Source organism: Temnothorax americanus, unplaced genomic scaffold, assembly GCF_048541705.1.
Source record: "Temnothorax americanus isolate GAGA-0224 unplaced genomic scaffold, ASM4854170v1 Scaffold4, whole genome shotgun sequence".
NCBI lineage: Eukaryota > Metazoa > Arthropoda > Insecta > Hymenoptera > Formicidae > Temnothorax > Temnothorax americanus.
This window is the reverse complement of record NW_027509547.1, coordinates 2,078,665-2,097,939: the sequence shown is the minus strand read 5'-3', so window position 1 is coordinate 2,097,939 and position 19,275 is coordinate 2,078,665. Positions and strand designations below refer to the sequence as shown.

At 36.1% G+C, this 19,275-nt stretch overlaps 6 protein-coding genes across 8 annotated transcripts; 3 read left to right on the top strand and 3 right to left on the bottom strand.

Annotated features, from left to right (window-relative positions):
- The first annotated feature begins 206 nt into the window (after nucleotides 1-206).
- Nucleotides 207-2,322, top strand: LOC143902328 (splicing factor C9orf78). The gene is made up of 6 exons (XM_077415117.1): nucleotides 207-422; nucleotides 499-607; nucleotides 710-855; nucleotides 989-1,207; nucleotides 1,410-1,543; nucleotides 1,727-2,322. Exons 1-6 carry the CDS (start codon nucleotides 298-300, stop codon nucleotides 1,888-1,890), a joined length of 897 nt encoding a protein of 298 aa, XP_077271243.1. The 5' UTR covers nucleotides 207-297; the 3' UTR covers nucleotides 1,891-2,322.
- A 431-nt stretch (nucleotides 2,323-2,753) lies between these two features.
- On the top strand, nucleotides 2,754-7,204 carry LOC143902327 (flotillin-1). Its single transcript, XM_077415116.1, has 10 exons — nucleotides 2,754-2,944; nucleotides 3,365-3,440; nucleotides 3,515-3,605; nucleotides 3,914-4,057; nucleotides 4,140-4,259; nucleotides 5,094-5,309; nucleotides 5,381-5,568; nucleotides 5,641-5,851; nucleotides 5,927-6,091; nucleotides 6,169-7,204. Exons 1-10 carry the CDS (start codon nucleotides 2,893-2,895, stop codon nucleotides 6,184-6,186), a joined length of 1,281 nt encoding a protein of 426 aa, XP_077271242.1. The 5' UTR covers nucleotides 2,754-2,892; the 3' UTR covers nucleotides 6,187-7,204.
- A 136-nt stretch (nucleotides 7,205-7,340) lies between these two features.
- Nucleotides 7,341-8,783, top strand: LOC143902331 (ADP,ATP carrier protein-like). The gene is made up of 4 exons (XM_077415120.1): nucleotides 7,341-7,696; nucleotides 7,800-8,058; nucleotides 8,184-8,415; nucleotides 8,520-8,783. Exons 1-4 carry the CDS (start codon nucleotides 7,543-7,545, stop codon nucleotides 8,781-8,783), a joined length of 909 nt encoding a protein of 302 aa, XP_077271246.1. The 5' UTR covers nucleotides 7,341-7,542.
- LOC143902330 (uncharacterized protein CG1161) lies at nucleotides 8,473-10,854 on the bottom strand. Of its 3 annotated transcripts, XR_013258331.1 has the most exons (7): nucleotides 10,600-10,854; nucleotides 10,392-10,510; nucleotides 9,990-10,104; nucleotides 9,759-9,899; nucleotides 9,460-9,630; nucleotides 9,005-9,063; nucleotides 8,473-8,771 (listed from the first exon to the last, which is right to left on the bottom strand). XR_013258331.1 is itself a non-coding variant. In XM_077415119.1 (6 exons), exons 1-5 carry the CDS (start codon nucleotides 10,660-10,662, stop codon nucleotides 9,481-9,483), a joined length of 588 nt encoding a protein of 195 aa, XP_077271245.1. In that variant the 5' UTR covers nucleotides 10,663-10,854; the 3' UTR covers nucleotides 8,473-9,063; nucleotides 9,460-9,480. The 3 variants fall into 3 exon arrangements, 2 of the variants coding, with proteins under 2 accessions (XP_077271245.1, XP_077271244.1); XM_077415119.1 differs by having other exon boundaries at nucleotides 8,473-9,063; XM_077415118.1 differs by lacking the exons at nucleotides 8,473-8,771; nucleotides 9,005-9,063 and having other exon boundaries at nucleotides 9,327-9,630.
- Nucleotides 10,855-11,789: 935 nt separating this feature from the next.
- Nucleotides 11,790-13,983, bottom strand: LOC143902616 (F-box only protein 22-like). The gene is made up of 5 exons (XM_077415685.1): nucleotides 13,700-13,983; nucleotides 13,233-13,414; nucleotides 12,660-12,993; nucleotides 12,130-12,527; nucleotides 11,790-12,049 (listed from the first exon to the last, which is right to left on the bottom strand). The coding sequence occupies exons 1-5, from the start codon at nucleotides 13,891-13,893 to the stop codon at nucleotides 11,967-11,969; spliced, it is 1,191 nt and encodes a 396-aa protein (XP_077271811.1). The 5' UTR covers nucleotides 13,894-13,983; the 3' UTR covers nucleotides 11,790-11,966.
- Nucleotides 13,984-14,639: 656 nt separating this feature from the next.
- Nucleotides 14,640-19,142, bottom strand: LOC143902615 (replication protein A 70 kDa DNA-binding subunit-like). Its single transcript, XM_077415683.1, has 13 exons — nucleotides 18,766-19,142; nucleotides 18,648-18,695; nucleotides 17,952-18,154; nucleotides 17,732-17,877; nucleotides 17,533-17,623; nucleotides 17,287-17,449; nucleotides 16,994-17,198; nucleotides 16,563-16,675; nucleotides 16,326-16,492; nucleotides 15,810-16,044; nucleotides 15,617-15,700; nucleotides 15,330-15,524; nucleotides 14,640-15,120 (listed from the first exon to the last, which is right to left on the bottom strand). The coding sequence occupies exons 1-13, from the start codon at nucleotides 18,793-18,795 to the stop codon at nucleotides 14,998-15,000; spliced, it is 1,803 nt and encodes a 600-aa protein (XP_077271809.1). The 5' UTR covers nucleotides 18,796-19,142; the 3' UTR covers nucleotides 14,640-14,997.
- Nucleotides 19,143-19,275: the final 133 nt, after the last annotated feature.

Below are 19,275 nucleotides of genomic sequence, written 5' to 3'. Positions count from 1 at the left end.
GACATTCAAAAAGACGATTGTATTCTTAGATCTATATTCCGCTCACACACACACACACACATCAGGTTTCTCTCTGCTTACAATTTTATAGCGAAGACTCGAATTTTCGATTTAGTGGAGACTCGAACCCGATTTAGCGGAGACTCGAACCCTATTGGTGGAGATTTATCGATCGATTGACAGCGACTCTCAGCGACTCTGCGACCTCAGCGACCTGCGTCAACCTGCATTAACCTATCTTTTGTGGTTTTGCTCGAGAGAAGATAGAGTTTAATTAACTGATTTAATTAATCAAAAATGGGCAGCGGCGATGATGAAGTACCTAACATCCAGTTCAAGAAGAAGAAGAAGAAGAAACCTTTAAGAAAACGCGAAGCTCTATCCGACGATAATGACAGCGAGGAGGAAAAAGTGTCTCTCAGGTAAGAATTGTATTTATTCTATCTTAATTAAATAGTAACGTGGGAATTAGCGTGATTAGAACGAGATTTATTTCAGGGAGAAGGTTGAGGAGATGAAGATCATTCAGAAGCTCCGCGAGAGACCCGCTGGAGTCGACGTCGTCGGTTTGGCTCTTGGAGAAAGCGGTGCATCTGACGTCATAACGGTAGGATACGTATAACAGGATACGTGGATGCATGTGTAATAAAATTAAAACACAGGGTGGATGATGTGATACGAAAGATGATCTACTTATATGTTAATTTAGTCGGATCCCTTCAACGCGAAAACTGGAGGAATGGTAAACATGACTGCGTTGAAAAATACAAAACACAAGCCAAACGATGCATACGAAACTGGCATTGGCACACAATTTAACGCAGAGACTAATAAACGCGACGAAGATGAAGAAATGTATGACAACGTTTGCATCTTTCTATTATATTTATTGGTAGTGCTTAATCAGTGATGAATATATTATTAAGATTATTAATCATTGCTATAATTTGTATGTCATATCGTAAGCTCATATGATTATTCTTACTAGGGTTAAGTACATAGAAGAAGAATTATCAAAACGCAAGAGTAAAAATAATAATGATGCGGCAAATAGTGGGAATAATGAAAAGGGATCATATTGCTCGCCCGAAGAAGCGGCGTTGCGCGCCGTACCTGAACACTTGAGGCAGAGCTCAGCCAATCGTAGTGAGGAGATGCTTTCGAATCAGATGCTTTCTGGTATTCCAGAGGTTGATCTTGGCATAGAGTGAGTATGTTCATTATAATGTGCATACACAGTTAAAAAAGGTATTTTGGACACAAGTATGAGAGAGAGAGAGAGATGATTTTTCGACGTCGAAACTTGAAGCAGCGTATAATAACGATTTAACTTCATCAAATTTATTATACATTTTAAAACGTATTAGTTTTATGGTAGACATTTTCCTTAAAATTCAGTTTATTTTCAGAGCTAAAATTCGTAACATCGAAGCTACCGAAGAGGCAAAATTGAAACTTCTTTGGGAAAGACACAGAAAGAAAGATGGACCCTCGCAGTTCGTTCCTACTAATATGGCTGTAAATTTCGTGCAGCACAACAGATGTGAGTCTTATTCACTTTATTATTCTTCATAGATATACATGCAATTATACGTACGATATTCCCAAATTGTTTTGAACCTATTAACTAGTCGCAGCCGTCGCATGCATTTTGTTTCCCTACAATTGAATTCTTCGTGTTAGACACATAAATTTTATTTAAACGAAATATTTATTATAATTTCAGTCAACATAGAAGACTCAGATTTCCAGAAATCGCAGCAAGGCTCCGGCGACAAGAAGAAATGCACCACCAAAGAGGATATCCGAGGAAAGCGAAAAGACAACGGAGAGAAGGCGACGGACGACTACCATTATGAGAGATTTAAAAAGCAATTCAGACGATTTTAAAACAGACTGTATTATTAATTTATCGTGTTATACTCTTTGGGTGCACTTAAACGTTGATGGCTTTTTACATCGAATGTTTTTTTTTTATTGCAATTAAAAAAATCAAAAGACAGTACAATGTTACAATAGAATTTTATTTTTATTCGCATACATTGTTCACGTACATTTAAAGCTCGAAAGATGTATGTCTTACTCTCGTTATTTCTAACTCTCGCTTCCTTTTTAGAACATATTCTTTTGATTATTGATGATTTTTCGAAAAATACGTCTAACTCCGAATATCTTTTACCGAAATAAATTCTGGGAATCTTTAGGATTTTTCGAGGGTCTTGGAAAATATGTATTCAAATATTGTACTATTAATTATTATTATTATAAAGTAATTACTACATTACGTAGTAGTTGTTACTATTATATACTGTCCCTACTTTACTATATTCTTTTTACTAAACGCGTGTTTAAATCCCCTTAATCTCCAAGCGTTTGACATTTGGAGCTGTCAAACGGATGCGACTCCAAACCGAACTAACGTTGTCGGTTTCTTGGGATCACGGACATCTATATTATAAACGCCGAATATCTTCTTCCTGCAAATAGCTATCTCCGAGACATGAAGACGCTCATTTCGACCGCGAATTAAATCGAATCCCTCGACGCGCTGGAAGATCTTCTCTTCTTGTTCGGAAAAGAGTCGATCGAGTTTCAAGAGATGTATCGTAAAAGCCCCTTTAAAAGTCTCATCGTCAGACCTTTAAAAGTATCAATTTCAGTAATATGCCAAGGTCCAAGGTCCCCCTTCGCTCATGCGCTCTGCGTTCTGGACCAACATCGTTAGGGGAGCCGGGAGGAGGATAACGCCGGCGACAGGAAGGAGGGGAGGGATTTGCGCCTTCGCGTTACGTGTATCTCTGTGTACACTACGAGAGGCACGTTGACGTCAATCGACCGCTTGAAACTCACGATCTTTACGCACAGTGGCCGTCATTACTTTGACGTATAATTATGAGCTGTGGATTCGTCACCTGCGGCCCAAACGAGGCTCTCGTCGTCTCAGGTAAACGAGCGAGGAATCGTCTCTCAGCGCCGCACGGATATCTCGTTTTCTCTCATATTTCGTCCGCATATTTTTTCCCCTGCCCGATTTAATTCGTAGAAAAAGGGCAAAAAACATGGGAGAAGCTCGCTCGAGCGTCTTAGATAATAATTGATCCGCGTGACGAGACGGCGGTGGGGAAACGCGGGATCGATTGAGAACCGCACCTATACTGTGCTTTAATCGCATTAGAATCGCAAATTGCTATCTGTTATATGCAAATAATCGAATACCGCTCGATTGACATATAGAATTATGTGCGGCTCGATTCTTTTACTTACATATTAATTTAATTATGTATTAATTTAACGAACCGTTATCTTCCTCATGGTCCTCCGTATTGTCAGTTGTCTAATTCAGTTTTGCATTAACTTCTTCCAGGATGTTGCTACAGCAAACCTCTCTTGGTGCCTGGAGGGCGGGTGTTTGTTTGGCCATTCGTGCAACAAGTACAAAAGTGAGTGTCGTACAAGTATTTCCATAGACATAGCATGATGAATTCCTCAGCTTATGCATATCTTATCTTTACAGAATTTCTCTGAATACGATGACTTTACAAGTCGAGAGTCCAACGGTATACACCTGTCAAGGAGTTCCGATATCTGTAACAGGCATAGCACAGGTAATTAAGAAGAAAGAAGCTTTTATCTATGCTACGTGTCTATTTTATGTGTGTCAAGATATTACATATATTTATTTTAGTTGTATGTAATAAAATTGACATATATATGTATATGATTCAAATTAGATTTAAAATAACTCATAATGACATATAAAAGTATAAGTTATAAAGTTATATAATGATTCTGGAAACTTTATTGATAATATATATTTGTTGTATAAAATTTGGAAAACTTTACAAGTGTGTTATAAACGACCTTTAATGATCTTAACATGACACTCATATATTGCAAAATACATTTGCTCCAGGTGAAAATTCAAGGACAAAATGAAGAGATGTTATCTACGGCGTGCGAGCAGTTCCTTGGAAAATCTGACGATGAGATACATGATATAGCTCTCGTCACTCTAGAAGGACATCAACGAGCAATAATGGGCAGTATGACTGTAGAGGTAAGTTGAACATCAATACAAATTGTTCTAAATTGCCTATGTTAAAAGCTATTAGACTCGTGAGGTCTACTCTTTGCCGTAGGAAATTTACAAGGATCGTAAAAAGTTTAGCAAGGAAGTCTTCGAAGTTGCGAGCAGTGATCTAGTTAATATGGGCATTACTGTCGTATCGTACACACTGAAAGATATTAGAGACGAAGAGGTAAGAGTTTGCAGCATTCCTAATGTATAAAAACACTGTATATAAACACAAAAATATGTAAGTCGAACGCGTAAGCATTCCAAATCTTTAAAAGAAAAATAATGCTGATAACATGTACAAATCGTAATTGAACTACTAAAGTGTACATAGTGTACATACAAGTGTATAGAGAGATATTTCGAAAGACCCCCTTTAAACGATTCAATAATGTCTATTAATAGTTGATACGTGAGTATGAACTTTTTAAAATAATTATTATAGTTAGATCTTGTATGTCGTGAATATTGAATACATTTTTGTTTTGCTACTTGCAGGGGGCAAAGGTACGTTCCAATTTTATTTTATTACTATTATACCTGATGTCACAGCGCACACCGCTATGTCTTGTAACATTATTGTTAATTCTTCAGATTCTACAAGAACAAAAATTTTTATTGCTTTTTGTAACAATACACGTGCGCACATTTACTGCTGATTCGATACTGAAGTATTTTTAAATAGCAAAATATGAAGATATTGTCGGAATTTTTCTTATTTCTTTAATAAAAACATAGTTTAAAAAAATTAAGACTGGAGATATGATTTTTAAGAACGTCAAACATTGTTATTTGTAAAATATTATTTTGTATAAATTGCTAAAGTACCTTCAAATTTTTTTATTTAAAAATATTTTGAAATATTTTGAACTGGAGCTACGATGTATACTTATATATGTTGCCTTTTTGGGTCGCTCAGACATTGCTTACTTAAATGCTGAAATCATTCGTTACTCATTGTATTATCATAAATGTTATCATGTCGTGCAATAATTTTATGAGAATATATTATTTATAGGGTTATCTGCAAGCACTCGGTATGGCACGTACAGCAGAAGTGAAGAGAGATGCTAGAATAGGTGAAGCAGAAGCTCGCAGAGACGCTCAAATTAGGGAAGCTATCGCCGAGGAACAAAGAATGGCTGCACGTTTCCTAAATGATACAGAGATCGCAAAAGCGCAACGTGATTTTGAATTGAAAAAGGCTGCTTATGATGTCGAAGTCCAGACCAAAGTAAGGAAACTTCTAATGCTTTCTACAATATATGTTCCATGAACATTTTTTTATACAGATATTACTTACAGAAAGCTGAAGCAGAAATGGCCTATGAATTGCAAGCGGCGAAAACTAAACAGAGGATTATGGAAGAGCAAATGCAGGTGAAAGTTGTGGAACGCAGTCAGGAGATCGCCGTGCAGGAGCAAGAAATGATGAGACGCGAAAGAGAATTAGATGCCACTGTACGACGCCCCGCTGACGCGGAAAAATTCAGGTATCTAATAATGCTTACAAATAAATCTTTTGTTGTGCATCGACCAAGATTTGATGATTTTGATTTTTTTAGATTAGAGAAAATGGCCGAAGCAAATAAATTGCGTCTTGTTATGGAGGCTGAAGCAGAAGCTGAAGCTATTAAGATTCGCGGTGAGGCAGAAGCCTACTCTATCGAAGCGAGAGCTAAGGCAGAGGCAGAACAGATGGCAAAGAAAGCTGCAGCATGGAACGAATACAAGAGCGCAGCCATGATAGACATGATGCTTGATACACTCCCAAAGGTATATTGATCTTTGCAACGTTTACAAGCGTTTTCTCTAATAATTGTAAATATTCTAACTTTTAATTGTCCTTAGGTTGCCGCTGAAGTAGCCGCTCCTCTTTCTCAAGCAAAAAAGATAACCATGGTTTCAAGTGGCAATGGTACTATTGGGGCAGAAAAACTAACCGAGGAAGTATTCAATATTGTACAGCGTGTTCCAGATCTTGTTAAAAATTTGACCGGCGTGGACATTGCAAAGGTTCGCACAAAAACTTGTGACTGTCTGCATTATAAAATTTTAAGTTAGTTTTATCATGCGCATATTTTCTTTTTCAGTCGGTACACGCAGCGTAAATGAGCGACATGAAGGACAATTGAATAATTTCCCCGTCATATGTTCGTCAATGTACACTTATAAAAAGTATTCAGTGGATCCTTTTGTTATATGTACATTTGCTTTAAATATCTTGCTCTGTAGTGCGGGCCAAGTGTAATTGAACATCGGAATTCCTATATTACGAAAATTCAACACTTTCACTGCCATTTATAGCATCTGTCTAAAACACGTGTGTACAAGATCTTAAACTGATCCATTACTTTCAATTTCGAAAGTCAGTAAGCTAATTAGTAGTAAATGCTCTAATGATATTTTATTATAAAATTTTAAGAATAGAGTACCTCGCACAAGGAATTTCGTTTTGTTCATTCCAATAATTTTGACTAATCCAGACAGTGAAAGTGTGGTATAACATTACTTTCGCTTATTACTGATATTATTTTTTTACCAATCAATTTTTAATTAAGATTTTAGTAACTGCTTAGTGTATTTTCCTAACTCAATCCTAACGTATTTTTAAATATAAAAAAAATGTGTACGTTCTCTGTCGAATCTCTCGAGGGCCGATCATGATGGCTCTGTTTATCTGTAATTCTATGCCAATATGTGCCGAATGCATTTCTCCAAATGTTCTATTACATGTATCTTATAAATATAATTATCAAGCATCTGTTTAGATTTATTAGAGATGAAAATATTTGATGTTTCTTAACATCACTTAATAACGTTCAACATAAAAGAGATCTTTCTTCTAGTCCTTGAGATAAATTTATATACATAAACATTTGACGTGAGCGTTCTATTTTCTGTATCTACCAGATAAAGAGAAGAAAATAAGTAATATATTTTATCCCACGTTTATATGTATATGAAAATCAGAGATCACTGTGATCCAATCATTTATATGAATCATAGTTGTAGCTTTTGAATAAAAGCTCCTGACCACATACATTTTCATGACCGACATAAGGTTTTAAACAAATATATGTCCGATTTTGTGTAAAGCAATGACACAATTAAATGTTACGAGCACAATTCGTGTGTGTCTTACTTATTCATTTTATTCGTTCTACAATTTCGCGATTATAATTTTAATGATTTTTAAGCGTTTTAGGGGATTTTCGAAGAAACCATTCTCCAATTGTTTTAAAGCAGTGCATCTTGTAGATCGACAAAACAAGTGACTCGTAGCATAGTAGATCTGACGTTGTGTTTCATTCCCATGACAGATAGAGCAAAGATATGTGATACTTCGATATTAACGTAAATATATATGGCGATTAAAAGTATGCAAACGTTGCGTGATTTCAACGAGATCCGCATGACGGACTGTTAGTTACTCGCAATCTGTCGATTTTGACAGGCCCCAAGAAATGGACGCGTACAGATCTTTTCTGATAGATTTTCTGGCAGGCGGTCTGTCCGCGGCGATTGCAAAGACAGCAGTTGCTCCTCTAGAAAGAGTGAAATTATTGTTGCAAGTGCAGCATACCTCGAAGCAGATAAGACCTGAACAACAGTACAAGGGTACGTTGGAGCGATTTGCTCCGGTTTGATACACCGCGCAAGAAATAATCTCCATTCTCCATCCGTTGGTTTTTCAATTTTTTAATCGTTAAAATTTCATTAGGTATGATAGACGCGTTTGTTCGTATACCTCAGGAAACGGGATTTCTTAGTTTCTACAGAGGCAATTTCGCCAACGTTATTCGATACTTTCCAACTCAAGCACTCAATTTTGCATTCAAAGATAAATTTAAGGCCTTCTTCCTGGGAGATGTGCCGCCAGATGCTTTCTGGCGACAGTTTGCTGGAAATCTGGCAGCCGGCGGTGCCGCTGGTGCGACGTCGCTCTTATTCGTGTATCCGCTCGACTTGGCCCGTACCAGGTATACCTTACATACATAGAACGTTACAAAAACTTAATTTAGCGTGATTTATCAAGATGGCACAACTTGAACGTTAAATTTTAGAACAGTCATTATTTACATATGACAAGAGTCTAACTTTTTAGATTAGCCGCCGACGTCGGAAAAGGTGAGAAACGGGAATTCAAGGGTATAACCGACTGTATACTAAAGATTTTTAAATCGGACGGATTTTTTGGACTGTATCGTGGCTTCAACGTTAGCGTACAGGGAATCGTTATATATCGCGCGACGTACTTTGGATTTTATGATACTATGAAGGGTATGCTGTCCGATCCGAAGAGCACACCGTTGTACATGAATTTTATAATCGCCGAGGTACAAATCTATCCTTTCTCATCACGAACATATAAAGAATAAAGATGAAGCGACGAGTACAATAATTTTTTTATTATGCACAAGTGCCATCCAATCTTTTGTAGATAGTAACAACGATGGCGGGTATCGTGTCCTACCCTTTCGATACAGTTAGAAGACGAATGATGATGCAATCAGGGCGAAGTAAGGCTGACATAATGTATAAAAACACACTGGATTGTTGGCTAAAAATAACGAGAAACGAAGGTTCCGGAGCTTTCTTCAAAGGTGCATTCTCTAACATTCTTCGCGGCACCGGTGGTGCTCTCGTCTTAACGTTATACGATACGATCAAAGATTCGCTTGGAAAAGTAATCCTAAAAGATTGAAAACCTTAGAAATTCAGTAAGTCCTATCACTGCACAAAAAAACTTGTCTCATAAAATATATACGATTAAGTGTTCGAGTTTTATACATAATTATCTAAGGATTTTCATTTAGTGCAATAAATATTATTGAAAAGAATTTTATCAAAAATATAGTAAAGATGATTTCTGTGTTTTTTACTATTGTTTTCACAACTAAAAATACTTTTAAAAGCTAGCCTTACAGCGTGACGACAAAATTATCGGAATCCCTCTGCGAATTAGCTCTGTGCTCACATATAATCTAAAAATTAATTTTTTTATTTAGGATTATATAGTAAATATATTAAACCTGAAATATTTATTTATAGATACTTCTAATAAGAATGTACATGTCGCAATAAGCGCGCGGTTAATATATATTTAATAGTTTATTTTTCAATGCACTATAATCACAAAATAAATAATGAAATCTCTGAATATATATATTTTCGTTTAAATGTCAGCCGTGACACGATCCAACGGATACAATTTTACGAAAATAAAATGATCGAAAAACTAGCTCGCTGACGCTTAATGTTACTTTATTACTGCAATATATTATATTTGATCGATACAAACTATTCGCGGAAGATTTGTTGTGAAAGGATTGAACAAATCGCAACTAGAAGTATTCTGTATGTGTGAATATTTTACATACTTAGAGAACAAAATGTGCAACTTAGTTCAGCATAGTATGACGATCATAAATATTCCGCCTCTGTTCCCGAACCTGTCGCTTCCACTTGTCTTGCTGATGTCCGACGCGATTCAAAACATTGCCCCTTTCCCCCATTGGATGTGACGTTCCAGGTGCAAGAGACGAGTCGTCCTTTGTAATAAAAGAAAAAAAAGAACATACATGTTCGGCACGTTTAGTTGTTAAACATCATACTTATATCACCCACTCGCACACACAAGTTAGAGAACAGAGAGAGAGAGAGAGAGAGAGGTACTTACCTCTTCATTATTATGTTCGTGATAACCAATATTTGCCGACGCCTTGTGTATCCGTTTGTTAAGCAACGGATCCAGACAAATTAAGAATAACATATAAATTACTAACAACGAGATAACCCATATAACTATTATCACCACGATCTGTAACAAATTTTTTCACCATGTTATTACGATCTATTCTGACAGCGATATAAGGTCTACCAGTGAGGTCTACCAGAAAAAAATAAGCACCTTAATAATAGTCGTGTTCCTGTTTTCGTATTTGCAGTCGCATCGCGAGCAAAATACCTCTTCCTTGCCCTTTATCTGATCACCAAATTTCGGCAGAACGACGTTCTCGCACTTGCTGCAAATTTTACATATGTATTACAACAGACTGGCAACAAGTAAAAGGCAAGAAACATTGCCAATCGTATAATATGGGTATGTAAATTAGGGAACCATTATTAATCTAACTGAAACTCGTAGGGACCGTTTCAACATATAGAAACATATAGAAATTCATATAAATTATATATATATATATATATATATATATATATATAAACGTCGAATTTAATTATAACAAAACAAAGGGGATATTTCTTGTCCTCAAAATATTTATCTTGACACATTTACACATTACGGAATTACCATTGTATCGGTGGAACATTTATAATGTGCGTGAGACGCTCCGTGGCCGACTGCGTCGTGTTTGTGACCGAAGAGAGACTCGGGCAGATGCATTTGCATCTCTTGTCGTCATATTGCGCCTGCAATCATTCGCAATCCGTTAAAAAACATCCGTGATCTCCGACCGAAGACTGAACTGAACAAATTCATCGCGAGAACGAATCCTAACCTCAGACAGCTGTGACAGATAGACGATAACGATTATCGTAATGGGAAAACCGTGCTTCAACATCGTGCTTCTTTCATTAGTAAAAAAAAAAAAAAAAAAAAAACGTAAACTTCGCAGGTCCTCGATGTAATCGAGCACGGTTATGCGCGACGGCGATTAACGACGTAGTAGGAAACCATCGTCCAAAACAGTCCAAAACATAACGCACCAAGCTGTCGCCTGTCGCCTGTCAAACAGATTTCGCTCGTTTCACCCATGGTGTAAGTAGACAGGTGAAGCATTCCCGATGCTGCGCACTCGTTCAGTTTTTGAACCAATCAGCGCGCGACCTTTTTTTGCGAGAAAAGCAATATGGCTGCTTCCATCAATTCGTAGTCCGTTACGTCCGTTATATCCGTCGCGTGTGTCTGTTGTGCGGGAAATATTGTATGTTCAACTTTTGCGACTTCAATACAACATACGCAGTAAGTAGTAAATATAATTAATGTTGAGAGACATTTATATTGGTTGATATTTGCTAAGTAACCCAAGTAACAAAAAAATATTTTTCAACGTTTTTAAAAACATTTTTAGTAATAAAAAATTTTTTTTAAAAACGTTTAAATTAATGGAGAACAGATCCTTTTTTTCTTATTAAAAAAGTATTTAATAGCTGTGTTTCAAGTCCTACAAATAATCAGCGCGCAGTTTATCAAATTGGAATAGATGTATATTATGTATATTATATATATTGTAATTCGTTACTTCTCTGTAACTATTAATTTCTTTACTTGTGCACCACGTACCGCGCCTGACTCGTATAGCTGTTTATTAATTTGTTGACATTTTCACGAGTCTAAAATTTTACATGATTTACACATTTTTTGATTGGTTCAACCGTCAAAGCTTGTTGGCGGTCTCCCTCGCACGACTCACTCAACCAATCACAGCTCGCTTGCCACAGCCAATCCTCACGCTTCATCACAACCAATCACCGCTCGTGGGGTCGCTTCTGCACAAGCGCCTCGCAGGCGAGCGCGGGAAATTTAAACACGGCCTACGTCCTTAGTCGACGTTTGCAATAATGTACGACTTCGTGTGCGCGTATCGCATACGACCAGCGCTAAATCAGTGTTGAAACCGGCTAGTTAACCGATAATTTTACAAGCATTGTAAAACAACTCAGTATCATAAAAAATAAAAAACACATGTATAGTACGAACATAATATATTTGTCATGAGTTATTATAACTTGTTTTCTTATTCGTCGGTAACATCACTTTTGGACTCGTACAAAACGCAGGCAATTGCTTTCAAGACCTAAAACTAGCAATGCACGAATGATAAAATATATTCGTAGCACACAGCATATATCTTCTCTCGAAACGTCAACCATACGTAATTATCAAAAACACAGTAGAGAATTCATTGTACCAAGATTTAGATTTTTTACGTTCCCCTTTGCCATTTTCTATAACAAAAAGAGAATTATATATCTTACCTATCGGGAGACGGTATTTTCACTAAGAAGGAAAGAAAAAGATTACTCACTTTCTTCGTTTGCTTCATCAACGATAGTATTTTTTCCAAATTCGCCATAGCCAAAGCAACCTGCTAAGGGTACCTTGGGGAATAATCTTTTGAATATCGTTGATTCCACATTAGGTTCATTGTACATTGTAGTTCCGCGAGCTTTGCACACAAACATAAATCCTATGGAATGTTTCTTTAACTTCACTTCATCCCTAAATAACTTTAATTTTGCTTCAGCCTGCTCCTTTGTGTTGCATTTCATGTCCAAAATCGTGGACCACGTCTGTATAGGACCAGTAATCAGGACAGCAACACAATATGCATCTATTTTATGAAACATTTTCGTTTTACATGTACGTCGCATGTAAATATCTTGCACCACGCCACCCCATACAGAAACAATTTTATCTTCTTTCCTGGACATACGTGAAGAAAAATAAACACGTGTTATCAAATATTAGCAATTATTGTACAACAGTTGGACATACTTGATTACCGAACAGTAAATTTGAATATGTATTATTGCTTGGATTAAATATAAATTTTACCTTTTTTGCACGGCTGAGGCCCACTGTTTTGCTATTTTCTGACCATTGTAGTTACAGAATAACATAAAACACGTAGATGTCTCGTGATTTGATATGGATGTTTCATGTTCATCAATTGTACTAATTATCTCTTGATAATTAGCTGGATTTTGTATACCACAATTCCCCACTTCAAACGATTTTATTCTCACGTTCGGGATTTGTGGTAAAAATGCACACACCATTTTTGGAAATAGATTCATACGCTCCATTTCGTCATTATCCATAATAATACCTTTACTATATAACATTATAACCTCGCAATGATCAGGTAGCCAATCCTCTGTATAAAAATCTTAAAAAGAAATAAAAAATTGATTTCAACGATTCCATATTTATTCTGACTTAAATAGGAAAATAAATAAAAGAATTTGTATCAAAATAGTATTAATACATTCATATTTATTTCATACTTTTGTACATTACATACTTTTTTACGTCAATAAATTAATTTACAATTTACTTTTATAAAACTCCAAAATTTGTATCTGTACTTACTAAAGAAAATACAGTAAAAAAAAATAAAATATATACCTTCTGTATCACGTGAAGCTTTATAAGGAATAAAAAAGAATCCTGTCGATGGTTTAATTCTTATATTATAAAGTTTATTAAAATTAATAATAAACTCAAAACTGTGCATTGTTTTGTCAAACAGTATGAAACAACAAGGACCTCTTGTCCATTTCTCATTATTTGCAGCTTCTGACCAGGATCTGAAAAGAATAATTTCCTCAAATTTGTGCTTTGTTCAGCTTACAATGTCATGTACTTTTCGTAATACAGCAGATGGAATGATGTTAAATGTTACCATTAATAGTTCTATTATTAAACTTTTAAAGACACAACATGAAACGCCACAAAGAGATCATTTGTAAGTCAAATCTTCTTCATGTCCATTCGCATACACACGATATAGAAACGATATACTATTCTGCTCGTATTAAATAAATGTTTAAGATTAAATCGAGCGCGGATCACATTAATATTACACGTTGTACCTGCAAACCATCGCGGCTCTTCCTAAGTCCTTGGCCTTTAAATATTGAAAGATAATTCTCAGAATGTCATAGGTTAGATAGATATTCGAATCCAATGTATTTCTATCATAGCTTTGTGTTGCGCCATCGTCTTTGGACACACCAGGTTTTTTCTTCCGACTTTTCTTTCGCCGCTTTCGCGCCGTGCCTTCCATCGCTTCTTTTCAATCGGTGAACCTACTTGTAAAATATCACAGTACGTGTCATAACACGATGCATCACCGAACGAAAATGGCGAAAGTGCAACGCACATTGTAAACACAGCGCAGATTCGTAAATATGTGTGTGTGTGTGTGTATCTGTATCTATATAAATAAAACAATTTTGTATATAATTGACCGATTGTAGTTCTACTCCTTCTTTTAATATTTCTTCAGATAGCTCATGCTTTATATTTAAATACTCGATTAACCAACAATTATTGTGACTGTTTATGATTATTGAAAAAAATCGAGACTATCTCAAAGCAATTGAAGTTACATGTCATAGTTTGACATATTAATGTTCGACATATATATCAAACACATACTCAAATTTTATCATCTAGATTTTATCTCTTTTCTTCTAGGAAATGAATATAAATAGCGTCATACATGCATATACATATGTAGTACCAGGGAATAAAGATAAATCGGAATCTTACAGCGTGACGAGCCATCTTTCTGATGAGGATCCGCTTTGCGTAACGATTTTATCGCACCTTGTGTCGAGACACACGTGCATTCACAACGCGACAAAAATGATGCATTTTACATTAAAATCTAGGTAGTTATTGCTGTTGTACGGAATAATTCTGAAGAGACTCTGTAAGAATCTTAGGATCTAAAGAGAAAGCTGAGGCAACGACAGTAGCGAAACATATTTTCCAATCATATTGGATCGATTAATAAAAACGCGACCATCATTGTGTAAATCAGAAATTTATTTTAACAAAAATCGTACTGCAGGCACAATAAATGTGATATTATATAGCAATCATAATACAAAAAAAAATTATAAACATCTTTGTGGAAAGTAACGATATAATCGATTAATGTGATTAATATAATTTTAATTTTATCTTACGTGCTGCATTCGGTTTTCTTCTTTTACATTGAAGAATACTTAATCGAATTTCATTGAATAATAGAAACGATCTAAATAAAAGACACTTGGAAAAAATACCGCGAAACGATCATAATACTTCAATTAAACGTACAAACTTATAAGCTTCAATCATCTTCTTGAACTTCTTTTTAACAAAACGTATGACATCTTATTTAGTTCGACTCCAATTTCTCGATGTGTACCAACTTGGAGACTTTGTCTATCAGATGTGCTAGGTAAGTCTTGTAATTTAGCGGCGCGACTGACTTACAGACGTGTTTTATTCTCATTTCATCCTGGAGAAAACGTAGAAATGGTTAGAAAATGTATTAATATATTATCTTTTAATATACATATGTGAAAAAAATATATAATACCACTGAATATAAGATTAACTTAGAATATGACTTATACAATGGTAAAAAATAGACTGCTATGAAAATTAGAAGAGAAAATTATGGAAAAAATTTTATTAATATGATAAAATGTACGCTCTATCGATTACCTGAAAAAATTCTGATTTCGCCCTTAAACTGAATAAGAACCTCTTGAAATTCACTTCGTCGAATTTCTGCATATAAGCGTCGTTATCGTTCTCCTTTAATTCCCCCAACTCTTGCGCCGACATGCCGAATATTTTCTCAGCATCTTCGCTGAAGGCAGTTATCCAGCGACTGCCTGTTGCGTCTACCACGCTCATCTGAGAATTGTTACAACAATAAACCGAACAGATATCAGAGAAGATACTTTCAATATAAATAAATAAGAACGATGCGAAGACAATATACATACACTTGCCAGCAAGCGATACGTGAAATTTGGATAGTCCCTGTTACACTTCTCGCATCTGAATACTCCGGTAGATTGATCGATTAACTGAAATTAAATTCAAGTTTTACAGTAACTCGTATTTTGTTAAACAGCTTGGAAATATACCATGAATCTTTATTTTATAAATTCTATTCGTGTCGGCGTAACTATTCACCTTCTTCTTGCAACCATCTACGGGACACGCTTTGTAGATGGCATTTTCCACGCGAATCATGTTAACGATCGCCACTACTGTAAATGAATCTGGAAAATCCATTTTTTCCCCCAATCGAGCTTCGGTCGCCTCCTGGAAAGTGCACAACGGCGCGTTGAAGTCACCACTTCCACCTGCTCTAGACAATGATTTAGCGTTCTCCGAATGGCCGACCGAAGTGTACCATCCGCGCAATCTGTGAAATATGTATCATATAAACGTTATACTGGTTTTTTATGTAATTATATTGTATTTCCAAAATTATATAATTCACAACAGCATATTTTCAAAGAAATTTAGAAACGCCAATCTAAATAACAATAAATTCTAATGAAAGACATAATTAAGAAATTAATTAACATTAAAAATTACATAAAGAGCAAACGTAAAATGAGATTATTTCTCTCAATTAAAAATAAATTTTAATTATAATTACGAAGTTAGAATTGCCTTAATTCAGAATCAGCTTGAATATACCTGTGTGCTTCGGGAAGATCAGGATCCTTTTCAAGTACGGAAGACATTATAAGGGATAAATTTTTTCCACCATTAAATTCGCCCACACGCGCTCCTTTAATGGCTAAGATCGGATTATTAGAACCATCAAAGTCCTCGGCTTGCTTTCCCCACAGTGTAACGCGCACCTAACAGACAATTTTTTTTTATTCAACCGTAACAGTAAAATGTTAAAATTTATGTCAATAAACTGCTCACCATTGTGCCGCTGTCATCAACGATATCAACATCTCTCTTCAAGAGCTCTCGGCCGGTATTTCGTTGTACAATATGTTGTACATCGTTGAAAGTTGTAACGACGCCCAAGACATCTAGCACAAATGAATCATTATACCCATCATTTTCAAATTAATCCAATTATATATTTACCAAATCTTATTTTATATATTTCAAAATTTAAAATTGTTATTTATTATCGTATACAGTAAAACTTTAATGCAGGGTGATTTGCAATTGATATTTAGAGACAACATTTAATTGATAGCTTTAGAGATAAAATTATAACAAGAAATAAATGTTGCCAATTGATATATTTAGATAAAATTATCGAGGATACACATTAACGATGAAAAAAATCATTTGATTGACGTAACCAATGTTTAAGATTTAATTAGCTTTTATTACCGTACCTATTAAGGCATCTTTTTCTTTGTTTTCTACTTGACTTATGGGACAGAAGTTAAACTGCAACGTCGGGATGTCCGCACTGTTTTCGTGGCAAGGCACGATCTCTGTATCGCCGGTCATCGACATCTCGTAATCGTTTTTCAACATATTAAACCGTTTGTCCGCTGCCTTCAGCGTGCACCGCGAGATATAATACACATTTCCAGGCTGTATAAATAAAAACACTCGACAACTTAATCCTTCACGGAAAAAAGTTTCATATACCCATCGTTGATTTCAGTCATACGACGCATACCTCTATCGTGTCATAGAACTTGTCGCATTGATCTTTGAATGCGGTACATCGAATTTCGCCGCTTTCATCGATCAGATCCATGGAAAAAAGCTTGCCTTCTCCACGGGAGTTGCTCCATGTTCTGATTGGAGACTTATTAGTCACGCGAACTTTGATCACCCATCTAAATACAATTTTATCATTGTCCCTTCATCTTCAATGTCGTGTATTTTTAAATATATTTTATATAGAATAAAATTCTCTTACCTGTTTTGGTAAGGACTTAATGCGGCGATTGGTGTCGTGGATATATCAGAAGAGGCACGATGATTCGAAGAATCCTTTCTGGCTGCGCCATCTATTAGCAAGACAGATTTTAAAAAATCCATTCAAAAAAATATTGCAAACACAAGTTAATTGGTAATTTATTCTAGACACAATTGGCGCAAGCCAACGATATACTCACTAGTTGGGAAAGAGGAATTTGCAGCTGTGGATGTAGATGTGATTTCAGAATCTGATTTAACGTCTATATTAGTCGGATTGCCTATCTTGCGTCCAACTTTATTGCCAGAAACCAACACATCAATACCCAATATCACTAGCACGGATCTGATAAGAAAAAATATGCTTGACACTTGAATTATTTACTTATTTTAATGCAAAAAGTAAGGTGTAAATAATACCTTTCTTTGCCATTGTTGCTCATTAAAGTCAAGTGATAGTTTAATATTCTGCAGATTGCATTCTCGGTTAAAATTTCATCCGTGATAAGATAATTTAATTGAGTCGCCAACATGGTGAAGGAGTTATACCTCTGTCCATCGGACACCAGCAATCTGTAGCGATCGGTAGCGACACCATCCTTGTTCGGTAGTTTTTTGTAACCCTGTAAAATTATTACACGATTATTAGGATAGCATTCGCTGAAAATCACAAAGTAGAATCCTTGTCTTGCACATCCAAAGCATCAGTCCTGTGCAACATGATAATTTTTTATTACAGTTAAAATAATGTTTGATCGACAATTGAAATATTTCTAATGTGACAGACATATCATGAGTCACGACGCATAATATATCAAGATATAACAAACACTTAGTTAGATAAAAATCTACATAAAAATGACAGAAGCAATTGTCCTGACTCTGCCGAGTAGACCTTGCTCTGTAAAAAAAAAAGTCACGCTTTCACGAGATAAATAATTTTGACGCGCCGACTTACGAGGATGCGACAGATCAGAGGTGGGATTTTGTAACTCCTCAACGCGAGTTTCGGTATCGTTGCGCAGCTTTTTTACCATATATAGTACCCTGCGCAACAACAATACCGAAACTGTCGTTAAGAGGTTACAAAATCCTGCTACTGAATTCTGTACTCACCCATATTTGGAGCACCGGTTTCTCGACGTTCGTGCCCCGCAAGATTTTCTGAAACAATGAAATGTCAATTGTTACACAATACAACGCAATAACAATATAATGCTTTCAACAGATTTACCTCCAACGCTCCTTCCGTTAAATTGTACATGACTGCGGTGTCCGGTGTCTGCGGTTTATTATCAGCGTGGTGAGAAAAGTCCTACCGCGTGCTTATCCAACGAAAAAGGGCCGACGATATCGATAGTAGTATCTCCCGTTCCGCTGTTTCCCGCCGAATAGTTGACACCGATCAACACCGATGTCGAGTCGAATATTAGCAAATTAAATCCTTGATATCTAATGTCGTTGATGACACGCTGATATTCCTTCACGAGCCCCCAAGTCGCTCGCGGCCAGCACGGCGGTATACACCAAATTGTTTAACACGCAGTTATATAGAACTTTCGAAGCAGTAAAATGAGCTACACGTGCACACGGAATGCGCAACTGAACCTTATTGACGCCGCACACGTGCGGCAGAGTGCGTTGACCAATCAGAATTCAGAATCAGAGAAGGCTGCCGCAAGTCGCCTGCGATCGCGAATTCTGAAAGCCGTGTGAGGCGGACTTAAGGCGACGCCGGGTCGCC

Coding starts and splice junctions, on each gene's coding strand:
- LOC143902615 (XM_077415683.1), bottom strand. CDS start 18,795: ATGTACAATTTAACGGAAGGAGCGTTGGAG. Junction 17,878..17,951: donor AGCAACAATGGCAAAGAAAG/GTATTATTTACA, acceptor TTTTCTTATCAG/ATCCGTGCTAGTGATATTGG. Junction 15,701..15,809: donor TAGATGGTTGCAAGAAGAAG/GTGAATAGTTAC, acceptor ATTTAATTTCAG/TTAATCGATCAATCTACCGG.
- LOC143902616 (XM_077415685.1), bottom strand. CDS start 13,893: ATGGAAGGCACGGCGCGAAAGCGGCGAAAGAAAAGTCGGAAGAAAAAA. Junction 13,415..13,699: donor AGAGCCGCGATGGTTTGCAG/GTACAACGTGTA, acceptor TATTCTTTTCAG/ATCCTGGTCAGAAGCTGCAA. Junction 12,050..12,129: donor TGATGAAGCAAACGAAGAAA/GTGAGTAATCTT, acceptor TTTTTGTTATAG/AAAATGGCAAAGGGGAACGT.
- LOC143902330 (XM_077415119.1), bottom strand. CDS start 10,662: ATGTTGAAGCACGGTTTTCCCATTACGATAATCGTTATCGTCTATCTG. Junction 9,900..9,989: donor GGAACACGACTATTATTAAG/GTGCTTATTTTT, acceptor AATTTGTTACAG/ATCGTGGTGATAATAGTTAT. Junction 9,631..9,758: donor ACGAACATAATAATGAAGAG/GTAAGTACCTCT, acceptor TTTATTACAAAG/GACGACTCGTCTCTTGCACC.
- LOC143902328 (XM_077415117.1), top strand. CDS start 298: ATGGGCAGCGGCGATGATGAAGTACCTAACATCCAGTTCAAGAAGAAG. Junction 423..498: donor GAGGAAAAAGTGTCTCTCAG/GTAAGAATTGTA, acceptor GATTTATTTCAG/GGAGAAGGTTGAGGAGATGA. Junction 856..988: donor CGCGACGAAGATGAAGAAAT/GTATGACAACGT, acceptor TATTCTTACTAG/GGTTAAGTACATAGAAGAAG.
- LOC143902327 (XM_077415116.1), top strand. CDS start 2,893: ATGAGCTGTGGATTCGTCACCTGCGGCCCAAACGAGGCTCTCGTCGTC. Junction 4,260..5,093: donor AAGATATTAGAGACGAAGAG/GTAAGAGTTTGC, acceptor TATTATTTATAG/GGTTATCTGCAAGCACTCGG. Junction 5,852..5,926: donor TGCTTGATACACTCCCAAAG/GTATATTGATCT, acceptor AATTGTCCTTAG/GTTGCCGCTGAAGTAGCCGC.
- LOC143902331 (XM_077415120.1), top strand. CDS start 7,543: ATGGACGCGTACAGATCTTTTCTGATAGATTTTCTGGCAGGCGGTCTG. Junction 8,059..8,183: donor CTCGACTTGGCCCGTACCAG/GTATACCTTACA, acceptor CTAACTTTTTAG/ATTAGCCGCCGACGTCGGAA. Junction 8,416..8,519: donor TGAATTTTATAATCGCCGAG/GTACAAATCTAT, acceptor AATCTTTTGTAG/ATAGTAACAACGATGGCGGG.